The sequence below is a fragment of the Charadrius vociferus genome, unplaced genomic scaffold, assembly GCF_000708025.1.
Source record: "Charadrius vociferus isolate BGI_N301 unplaced genomic scaffold, ASM70802v2 scaffold234, whole genome shotgun sequence".
NCBI classification, from domain to species: Eukaryota; Metazoa; Chordata; class Aves; order Charadriiformes; family Charadriidae; genus Charadrius; species Charadrius vociferus.
The window spans coordinates 295,259-307,059 of NW_009648148.1; the positions used below are offsets into that span (position 1 = coordinate 295,259).

General features: G+C 43.2%; 1 protein-coding gene across 1 annotated transcript in view; it reads right to left on the reverse strand.

Moving 5' to 3' along the window:
• CDH20 (cadherin 20, type 2) overlaps positions 1 to 11,801 on the reverse strand; it is a 56,155-nt gene that overhangs the window by 13,891 nt on the left and 30,463 nt on the right. Inside the window, exons 5-8 of the mRNA XM_009883945.1 lie at positions 10,974 to 11,141; positions 8,978 to 9,165; positions 4,047 to 4,300; positions 446 to 582 (exon numbers count right to left, since the gene is read on the reverse strand). Coding sequence (XP_009882247.1) covers positions 446 to 582; positions 4,047 to 4,300; positions 8,978 to 9,165; positions 10,974 to 11,141 — 747 coding nt within the window. The remainder of the gene's footprint in view (positions 1 to 445; positions 583 to 4,046; positions 4,301 to 8,977; positions 9,166 to 10,973; positions 11,142 to 11,801) is intronic.

The following is an 11,801-nucleotide window of genomic DNA, read 5'->3' on the forward strand; positions in this document are numbered from 1 at the left end:
GAACCAGATCAGATTTCAACCAGTGACCTAGCAGTGTAGGATCATTGCTGCCCACCAGTCTCTGCACCACTCAATCTTCCCAGGTAGGACTGGCAGCTGTGCAGCCTTTACAGCGTCTGCTTCAGCTGCCTACCCCGTCTGGAGAGACAGAGGTCTTGCAGAAATACACCAGGAAGAGTTTAAATAAATCCCTGGAATACTAATGAATTGAAAAAGCAGCACTCTGCATTTAATTGTCAGCCTCTGCTCCCCCACCACCCTGTGAAAAAGAGCATAAAAAATAAAATAAAAATGCAGTGTTCGCTTATTGATGTCAGAAGAGTAATTCAGTTAACACGGCATCCCACTCAGTGCGTAAGAACACATGAATTGCTGAATTCAGGTCCCTCAGCCGGCTTTGTCTGTTGTATCTCTTTAATCTGTGTACAGTTTGCATTCTCCTTACTCAGCTCCACCGCCAGCACAGTGATGTTGTGCCAAGAAACGTCCTCCCGGTCAAGAGGTCTTGCAGTCATCAGTGCTCCTGACGTAATGTCGACATAAAAGAACCGCCCTGGATCACTGCTCCTGTCAATCGAGTATCTGCAAGAGTACACATTAAATGTATTATGCAACCCTTGTGAAAACTGTGTGTTACAGCCAACAAAGTACCTCAGCAGTAATAATGTCATACACAGCAGATCCACATTCTTCCTCAACCTAGTTGTGTGGTCCATTAACTTGTATAGGTACAGAGCGAGATGCTCAAAAAATACAGGAATTCATGTGGTTAACAGCACTTAACAGTGAGTAGTACTTCAATGGAGCTGGAAGACAGGAAGATTTAGAGGAATAAGCCTCAAAGCAAGGCACAGCTCAGCACAGGAGCATCTGCTTTACAGAGAAAAACTGTCAGTGAGGAGTGTGATTTCTTTTTCTAAGCAAAATAATTATGCCCTTTCCTTGGGCACAATTCAGACAGGATGAAAACGACTTTACATCAGCTCATTCTCTGGGCACCTATGCTGATGAGGAGGAACCGTTCTTTTCCTTGTGCTTTTATATTCTCTCCTCCTTGAGGGTAATAAACTCCACCTGCATCCTGGACCATCCTACTGGTTGAGCCACGTCAACACAAGGGGGATGATGACTGGCTTTCTCACATCATCCAGCCAGAAAAACAGCTCCCTCTGTGAGGTTGATTAATCACAATTACTCAACCTGCCTGGCCAACGTGTCACTTTAATGCTGGGAACAAGCTCCTCGCACCCGTGAGCAGGGGAGTGTGCTGGTACCTGCAGGCCAGAAAACTCAGGCAGGAAGGCAGCCGACTGACAGCTGTCACTGCTGTACTCGGTCAGAGGGACTGTTTTGCAGGGTGTGTAAAATACTCAATACCCTTCATATGCATCACCGTGCTCTTAACAGCACTTTGTACGAGTTGCCTTCCTAGCTAGCTATGTTAGCATGGTAAGAGAGCCTTGGGCAAAAGCCACACACGCGCCTGTGTAAATACCACAGCCCAGAACAGAACCCAGGCTCACTCTCATTTTTGTTGGTTCTTTCTTAGAAGTTGATGGGAATTGAAAGCATTCGTCATAATGGATGCTGAACAGGGCTCATTCTTCTGAATTTTCTGCTTTCGGCAAAAGTGCACTCGCTGGAACAAGCATGCCAGCCTGATCTTTATATAGGGACTTATTAAACTGGGATATAAAATACTGTTGAGCTATGTTGTTTTGATTTTTCTGAAAAAAAGTGTAAAAGGGTGGGATGGCAGGTTTGCTTCCCTTTCCTTCCCAGTCCTTCCCATCTCTTCTTAAATAAAGAGAATCCTGAGGCATTTGATTTATTTAGGAAATAAGTACGAGTGTTGCTATACTTGCTATAATAATTATTCTTGTATGAGGGCTATAAAAAGAATTTCTCTCTGACAGTTTAAGGCCAACGAGTATCTGAACTTGAATATGGCCTTGTTATTAGTGGTTGCGGTATTAATCACAGGTGCCAAGAGGCACATGTGTGGAGTCTTTGGATTCTCCATGTAAGTTCTCCTGTTAATAATACCTGCTCCTTCATACTGATTTCCACTGTATTCTTTAGGTAATCTTCCTGCCTGAATCGCTTAACAACAATCATGGCGTATTTCCAGCCATCAGATTTTCACAGTGTGGGAGGCCAGATATTGGATGCTGGCAAAGTGAGGATTTGAGAGTTCGCCCATGTTTAGTGAGCCCTTCTGAAATGTGCTCTGGCTTTTCCACACTTGAAAAAATGGCAAAAGGAGGGGCCGGGTCACAGTTTTAATTTTAGATGGATTTCAGCTTGTGTAACAAACTATGTATCTGGGATTTTGGTTTTCTCATTTTGCTTTGCCCTGTGCAAAGTGGATGCAGAGCAAGCCTAAAGCATTGCCTGACTCATACTGCACAGAGTTGACATGGATTGAGGACACCACGTGAGAGGCAAGAAAAACCAATTCTTAACATCTGCGTTTTAGATAGCATTACAAATGGTATCTATTCTTTTTTTTTTCCTGTTTTCTCTACTCCAGTCATTTATATTTGTACATATTAGGTGTGGAGGAGGAAGGAGGGAAGAAGGAAGAAATGAAAGTGGGAAGAGAGGAAGATGGGAAGAAAAAGAGGAAGAAAGTTGTGAAGTCTTCAGAGTTACAAAGGAGTCTGTGTGTATTTGCAACTTTTTTTTTTTAATATATCTTTGGTGATGCAGTTTGAGCTTTATAGAGTGCTGTTTCATCAAGGGTAGTCACTGGAAAGCTCTGAAGAAAACTAAGAAAAACCTCATTAAAAATAACAATGAACACTTCTACCCTCTGATAGTCCGCAGAATTATTCTTATACTATTTTAAGCACATTAGCACAAAGCTGTTTGCACTGCAGTGTTTGGATAATGCTAGACAGTAATCAGCAAAATAGGATGTGGGTGGAAAAAAGTTTAGGGTAATGAAATTGTGATGCAGACAGTATAATACTTAGTTTTATTGAAGAATTTGAGACAATGTCATGAGAAGTATGATAACCTTATAATGTAGCTAGAAAAGATAGGTATATTGAGGTAACAGAGATGAAAAAATAATTAGAGCAGCAACACAGAAAGCAATATCATTAAGAAGAACTGACTTTGTGTCTGCTCAGATCTCCTAGCTGCAGCTCACAGAGTCGCTCATATAGATTTCACTTTCTTCAAAAACTCCAAATACTCAATGTTTCGACTCCCTCCTGTATTTCCCAGGACTGTTCCCCAACACAGACAGTTCAGAAGCCGGACTGACGCAAGGTTAGGCATAGAGCAGCTCAACTCCAAAAGCGTTTCTCAGGTGTGAGAAGCAGCCAGCCTGCTGGGATTATTAACTTGCAGTCACCCGGAGCTTCTGCAGGTTGTGACAATTAGTATGTGGGCTGGCCTCGGAGAAAAACAGTCTTCGCTGATAAACTGAGCTGACTTGGCAGCCACTGTGGAAAAGAGCGCTGTGGTCGCACAAATCTGCTCCTTTGGCTCCTTGCTGAGTTGCAGCTCCAAAGCTCCCATGGCTGTAAATACAACTTTACCTCTCTTAACTCCTTATGGGAATATCTAGTTCTGCAGCTTTGACCAGACACTATATAATTTAGTGGTTCATGAATATTTATTACTATGCATTCAACCTACTCCAAAAGTAGCTGTGTATTTGAGCTGTTGACAAAGGCAGGCTTTGAGAGGAGAAGTGAGTTGATGACCTTCCCCTCGGTACGGTAGCAGAGTCTCAGCAATACTGTCAGATTTTGTGCCAGGAAAGTCACGCGAGTCTGGGGTTTGTTTGTAATGTACGCTGTCAGGACACTCCTGATGAGTTCACTGCAATGCTAGATGCAGACGTTCTCTATACCACAGAAAAGGTAAGGGTGAGCTCCCGCATTGCTTTGGCAGTCGTAGCAGAGCCCCGCAGTGTGTGAGATCTGCTTTGACTAAACTCACAGGCTAAAAAGAGAGTTCCTCCTGTTTCAGCCCCATCATTGCCCCACCACCCAAAAGTACCAGGGAGAACATGCAAAGAGAGCACAGACCTGATAGAGTTGTTGGTCACATCTGGGTCCTTGGCGGAAATGATCTGTATGGTGGTTCCAATCTCCACGTCCTCGGGCACTTCCACAAAGTAGAAGCTGGGCTCGAACACAGGAGGTTCGTCCACATCCTCCACGCTGATGTGGACTGTGGTGGTGTCGCGGAAGGGACCCAGGTTCAGGAACCGCATTTCCAGGTGGGGGTTGGCGCCCTCTACTTTCAAGGTGTAGCTTTTCTTGCTCTCAAAACTTAAAGGCTGAGGAGGAAAAATATATCGAGCATTAAGCACACTTAGCCATATGATTTAGGCCATATAATTTTAATTTTCAGAAGTAAAAGATACACTCTAATATAACCTGATGCTTCTTTTTAAAATTAAATCTTTGCTATGATTCTTGATCATAAGGATAACAAAGATAAATATTTGTAGATGGAGACAAAGCATTCAGTGACAGTAGCGTTAGAAATGGCATTGTCTGCATATTTCTTTTTTTTTTTTAATTTGACAGTTAAACCAAAAAAGTCAGGAGAAATATTTGTAGATCACTTCAGAATACACATTCTTTGATTCTTCTTGCTGAAATGAAAATAAAAGTGGCCACACCACCACTGTGCTGTGATTCACACAGAGTGTTTCATGCCACTCTGAGGAAAGTACAGGCAGAAGCAGACAGTATGGGAGCACCTGAAAATAAGGTACAGATATGAAGAGTTGGTTCCTCAAATATGGGTCCTGGTGGCAGGGACAAGGATGTTCACACCTGAGGAGGTCGGAGTCTCATCTCTAGAGTGCCCTGTCTGCCAAGCTGCTAAAAGGCTCCAGTGGCAGCAGGGCACATGTTCAGCCTCTCTTGTGGGATCCTCCTCCAGTTTGTATGCGTAAGCCATCCCACTTTCTAGCAGTCAGGTTTTTCACCTCCTCAGTAAGTGTCCTAAACACAGGTTCACAGCCCAGGCGTGCTGAGTGCTAGGATTTGAATCTCCTCCCTGCTGAGAGAATAGTTTAATTTCAAAGCACTATGAGCTACTCCAACCTCTTCCTGTGGGAGCCCTTCCACTTTGTATTAAATACTCAAGTATTATTTGAAACAAGGAGTGGGAGTGGCTCTTTTTTTTTTCTTCTTTTCTTTCCTGGGATAATGGGTAAAGGGTTGGCAGATTCCTCTGTTAGCAGTTTCATGAATTTGATTTCCTTTCTAGATAAAAGTACTTATTTGGTGAACATGGATATAGAAATAATTGATGCTAGCACTGAACTTTTCAATAAATAATTTTTTAATCTCCCTTCTCCCTTCTTTTCACAGATCCCTGAAGAAAATAAGGCCTCTCCAAAATCTGCTTAGACCTAAGTGGAGAGTTCTGTATTTAACATGCAATTTACCAGTCTTGATAAGAGGTAACTAAAAGCATCTGACAACCAGAATGGCAGTATGGAAGGATCATTCCAGAACACAAAAAATTTTCACCAGATGAAGTACACCTTACAGAGGACACAGTCTTACTTCCCAAGTTGTAGTTAGAAGTTAAAAGCAATCCCACTGTGGTTAAATGGTCACAACCCTTTACTTGTATCATCTGGGGAGTGTTAATGCTGAAAACCAGCGCACCTGGATCCCCGGAGCTGGCACAGATCCTCAGCAATGCAAACTTTGTACCAGAAAAGAAATGGCCCAATTCTCAGAGTCTCCCAGTGGGACATATTCCTTTATGTTACATGAATGGCTTTCAAAGTGTGTGGCTTTATTTGTACATAGGGATTTGAGCATCGTGTGTGGAACTGTCACACACAGTCTTTGTTCATTCAGACTCCAGGAACATCACTGCTGTTCCTATCCAACACCTTTGCTTTTCCTATTCAGCTCTTCCTTTTTGAAGACCTACTACCAGACTGGGGCAAGGAGATGGTCGGGAAAACAGAGAAGGAGGAGGAGGATACCAAAGCAACTGAAAGTCAAAGGTGCAATGATCATTACTGTAGCAGCGAAGTCCTCCTTGGCCAGTTATAACCCATCCCTTTTCTGCACTGCTCATTAGTGCAGCTGGCCAATTCTGCAGCCATGAGACGTGTATTAGTTTAAGCAACATCAGCAGAAGTTTCACATGCTCAGGTATGGCAGGCGTATATACTATGGGCCTCAAAACACCCCCTGAATTCAGCGGAGGCTTCAATACTTCTCTACTGCCACAACAACTTCTTTCTTCAGAAGTGGAAATATTGCAGTGACATACAAAAGCTCACACTTTCACAGTAAAATTACCAGTACTGATGTCCTGCATAGGAATGCCTGACGAAAGACTGGAGTTCTCAGAATTATAAAATTAAAACTCACTCAGCATTTAGTACATGGGGATGAGAAATGAAAACTGGAATGGGAACTGATTTTCTTGTGCTGAGGGAGATGACAGTCCAGGATCACTGGAGATGCTGTGCAGCAATACAGGATGAACTGTGCCACCTGTGGCAGCAGGTACAAGCAGATGATCTGAAATTTGCTCTTGCTGCCCTTAGTTTCACCCGGTAAATCAGTGACTACTGCAGGCATAGCACTTGCCAGCAAGGTTTTAGCTAGATCTACAAACATATTACCCTTTACTGCAGAGTCATTATGGTCTACCAATTGCATATGTATGCATTGTAAAAATAGCAATAAAATATATTCACATGACCAAGCAACAGTTATTGTCCATCTGGCAAGGAACGCGCAATGCAAAGCTGCCTTAACGTACACTAAGGAGGCCATTATATCTCATAGTTTCTCATGTGAAGAAAACTGCGTAAGAATCATTGCATGTACACTAAAAAGCTAAGTTACAGAAAGAGCAGTTAAATCCCAGAAACACTTAATAACTATAAAACCCAAGTGCATTAAGAAAAGACTAAATGGCCTCGTGAGAAAAAGTGAGGAAACTGAACAAGTGTGCGAGGCCAACACGTTTTTGGGGCTTCTGAGTTCAGACACCCTCAGTTTGCTTTGGACTCCTTCATCAGCAACCATGGCTTTCCCTCCTGATCCTCTCATGTGCCAATGCCTCAACTTCGCTGCCCCCCACCAGCATCAGATTTGTCTTCCATGGTTCAGCTCAACCACTGGTCCCGTGGGGAGGGCAAGCGGGTTGCCTTCTCCTGTGAACCGAGCATGCTGCAGAATGCAGCCGAGAAGAGAGGCACCCCATGGAAACCTCTCCTTGTCCTCGTCCTTCTTCCTCCAGTGCTGAGACAGGCACAGAGAGGTGCACCATGCGAGCAGGATTTAGCAGAAGCCGCTGTGAGCAAGTGGCTGTTGGGGCAGTGGCTGGGCTGGAGGTGCTGGCTGGGCAACCCACCACCCTGCCTCCTCCGGGCAGCGTGGCAGCCAAGGCAGGGAGAAGGGAAAGGCTGTCCCCCAGGTGAGCATCAGCCTCACAGGCGGGAGGCTTGGAAGAAACTTGGAAGGAACTTCAGGAAGTGCTCAACATTTTTGTTTTGGTGGGATTTGTTGGCTGAGATAAGCGGCCACAAGACCACAAGCAGTGGTCTTACCTGTAACTGTAAGTTCTGACTTTTTGATGCCCACAATAGAAGTGTTAGTTATTTTGTTTGGGAAATCTGCCTAGAAAAATGACAGGGAAAGTTTTGCTTTCTTTCAAACAAGATTTCATTCTGGGTTTAGAAATTCTCTCTCTCTCTCTCTTCCCACTCCCCTCATTTTGATATTCTTTTCTATCAATACCAGTTGATTTTTTTTTTCTTGAGTGGATCCAAAGGACAACTTTCCCAATGTTTGGCTATTGATAATCATAACATTAGAAAAAGCTACAGGCATATATAGGATTTTACAAACATTTGTATATACAGTAGGTGGATTAAGCAGTATGTAACAGTATGCCAGTACCAGTATGCTGGTATGACCGATGCCACAAATTTTTGTAACTCCTCCTCCTGATGTACATGAACATCTAGTAAAACTGTATTCATAATAACAAAAGTCAAGCTTATTGACACATTTACTCTGAAGAAACTATTTCCTTTCATCAATAAATAAGCGAAAAATTACATTAGAGTTTGCATTCAACATCTATTTCATTCCAGCAAAGCATGTGCTTAACTTCAGGGACTACTGTTCATAAACAAGAGTTGGAGAAAGGTGACCATAAATACTCGCTTAAATGCTTTGCTGTAGGGCATAGAGGCTTGCAGGGTCAAATCTCTCCCATGTGTTGTTCCATTTTAGCGCACAATTTAGTCCCAGGCTATTTAAATGGAGACTATACTTCCTTATTAGTACACTAGATATGCTTAGGCAGAAATACAGTTACAATTTCATAACCTAGAAACAGAGTTGAACTTCTAGCATTTATGTAAGATTGCAGAATAAATATCCTATAGCAGGCAGTCTAAGCAAAATACTCTATTCATTTCTGCATAGCCTCCGGTACAGAGTACTAGAAGTTTCACAGCTGCCATTTTAGAGACAACTTCGTCTAGTCTAATTAGCATTTATGGATCTTCAAGCAGCAATTAAAAAAAAAAAACTGCCTGGGTTTTATCGGTTTATAAATAATTCTAAGGCATGCTTTACTATTGTTTGTGGGACACTGGAGTGAAAAATGTGTACAGTTCAAATGCAAATATTGATCTAATTTCTTGCATTGTAGGATAATTAAGCTACAGAGAATATTTAAATAGATAAATAGTGAATCAGAACATTGCTTCGGTGGGAAAAGACATGTTTATGCTAATGCTGTCCCCACTTTTTAAAGGTTGCTCCTAGGAACGCAGTCTGCTTTCATATTTTAGCAATGAATGTTAAAGAAATTGTGTTTTATAGCAGGAAAGGGGCTACTGTCATGGAAAGGGAACAAAGTTACTACAGGCATAAGGGAATATTGCACACATTAAATGTAACCAGGACTGTTAGCCATATAAACTACTATGAAAAGGAAACTTTACTACCTTTCTCACAGTTATGATGCCAACTTGATAATTAGGATCAGTGTTAATATCAAAGACATCCAGTCCATCTCCATCCACAAGGCTGTACTTCATCTCCGCATTAATGCCTTCGTCCAGGTCTTTAGCAACCACGCGGCCCACAGTGGAGCTGACGGGAGCGGACTCCAGCACACTCATCTGATAATGCTCTGGCACAAGCAGCAGAGAGAGAGCGGGGAGGGAAAAAACCAGCTGTGAAAAGGAACCGAAAACTGCACAGCGATGCAAAGAGTAGAACAGGGCAGGCTGCAACGCTGCATAGCCTGCAGGGAATCCCTAGTGACCTTCCCAAAGCTGCAACAGTGGTGGGATCTCCTTTAAAAAACCACAGCTAGACTGAATTGCCTGGGAAAGTTTTATTTAGGTGTTTGTCAAACCAACAGGTTTGTTCAACGGGTTCTTTTCAAAACAGCAATATACCTGAAAATAGGAACTTCAGCTAGAAAAATAGGGCAATTAACACCAGTGCTGCTGCAGTCATGATATAAAGCAGGATATGAAACAGATTTAAAAGGACGGGCATCTTTTATTAGGTCAGCTTGTACAGCTGGAATAAACACGCAAGTTTTGAGCACCACAAATCCTTTTTCAAGTCCGTATAAACTTCTTTTCCACCCTGAACAAGGCTTTGAGAGCTCAGAAGCTTGCCTGTTTCTTCCAAATTTACCAGTGATTCTATTAAAATATACTACCTCTCCCTACAAACGCCCTCTTGAGCACATTTGGTGCATCACTAATTTGCTTAGCAGCAAGCCTGGGGAAAAACTACTATTTTAAAAGCGTGTTTTAAAAATACAAATGTAGCTAAAATACTTCTCTGCCATGATACTTTATGTTCAGACCTTCCTTGCTGTGCTCTCTCTGTTAACTCCACCAGTAACCGCACCAAGGGTGGAGTTTGATCTACTCTCATTTTTCTTAATCAAGAGTTTGGTATCAAACTGTTACAATTCATGCCACTTTCAAAACAGAATTGGCAATGGCACATTCAACAAGCTGCTCTGCCAGAAGTCGAAAAGTGGAAGTTGATGCTTCTTGCTGATCTCAGTGATGTGCTTTGATTTAGCAGTACAACACGCAGAAACAGATGGAGAAGAAGAATAGCAATGAGAAGAACCATAGGAGTTTTCATTTCTCAGCTAGATGAGAAATATGGCAAAACCAAAATGGCTTGAGACTGATCTACGCCACCAAAAGAAACAGCATTCAATCAAACCTGAGAAGCTTCTTTCAATTTTTTAACAGTAATATAGAATTATGTAGGTAAATTTGCTCTGAAAGAATTTCAAAAAGAAAGAGCAAAATATTGTAAATCTTGCTTTGCGATTTACTTCTGTAAATACAAAGTAATGTTTCTGATGGGGGTGGAGCTGCCTGTTTTTGCATGCCATTAACTGTGGCTGTTATGTATCTTACGGTTTAACTGTATATTGCCACGGTTTAGATGAAACTTTTCTGGAGAGCAGCCTGTATGACAATGCACTCTACACACGGGCAGCACTGTGACCAGACCCTCCCCTGCAGTGGCCTGGCTGGAGTGTTGAATGAATTATCTTTCAACCTCCAGCACTGCCACATGTCCCTGATTTGACAGACATCCTTTTGGAGATAGGGAGAAAAGAGAATCAGGGCAGCAATTAGCAGCCAAAGGCAATGGCTGTGAGCAGTTCAGGAACACAAAAGATCTCCTTCTTTCCTTTTTCTGTAAATTAATTTCCCACCCTTTAAAATAAGTGTTGGTTTTGTTGATTTTGGAGGTCAGGAACCTCTTCTGAAAGACAAGCTGGTGAATGCTCCATTTTGACATTTTCTGAAGGAAAGCTCCTTCTTCGATCCGAAATTCTGCCCACCTCTAATTGTCACTATCCTGAGTTAGAAAATGGCTGTAATGAGACCAAAGAGCAGCTGTACAACTCAGTCCCCCCTTTTTGCCCGTCCTGACACAGCGCGTACTCACTCTGTGGAAATCTGGGTGGATTGTCATTGACATCAGAGAGGGTGATGTTGACTGTGGTTGTTCCAGCTAATCCTCCCAGCTGTCCACCCATATCCTTGGCCTGGATAATCACTTCATAATATTCTTTTGCTTCTCTGTCCATGTTCATTAGAGCTGTCCTAATTAAGCCTGTGAGATTGAGGGGGGAAAGGGGTTTCGGGAACAAAAGAAATGGCAGTTAAAGAGTACACAAACAAAGCGGGATAGTATTGCTCCTGCAATCATATTCCCAATGTCAAGAACAAGACCAGACTCTGCATTCGGTCTCACCTTTCCTGGCAGAGTAAAACTCACCCAAATTGAATCTAGGTTAACAGAAGGTGTGAATTTTAAAGAAGCCCTGTTAAAATGCATCAGCTCTGGGGCAGGCTGCCTGTCCAAAATGAAAATGTTGCCTTCCGAGGGAGCCAGAAAGGCATTTCGGGGGACAGAGTGCTCTACTCTGAATGAAGGCGCTGCTCAGGCTAAGTATGTCTGCCCAAAAGCTGGAAGAGATGTGATTAGTTAAAAGCTACATGAGGACGAGTTTTCCGGCGCCCCCCTACACGTGCAGTCCCGGAGGCGACCTGCCACAAGCCCACGGGCTTTGCGCGGGTCCTTCGAAACCCACGCTGGGGGCTACCAGAGCAGAACTTGGGGCGATCCCGCTGGTTCGGGCAGGTTGCTCCCGCACCGGGGGGGATGGAGGGGGAAGCGGCGGGAGGAGGTCACCCTGCTCCCCGCACCTTGCAGAGCCCTGCCTTTCCTTCGGGCTAACACTACTGCGAGAGGACATGAGGTGGCAGCAAC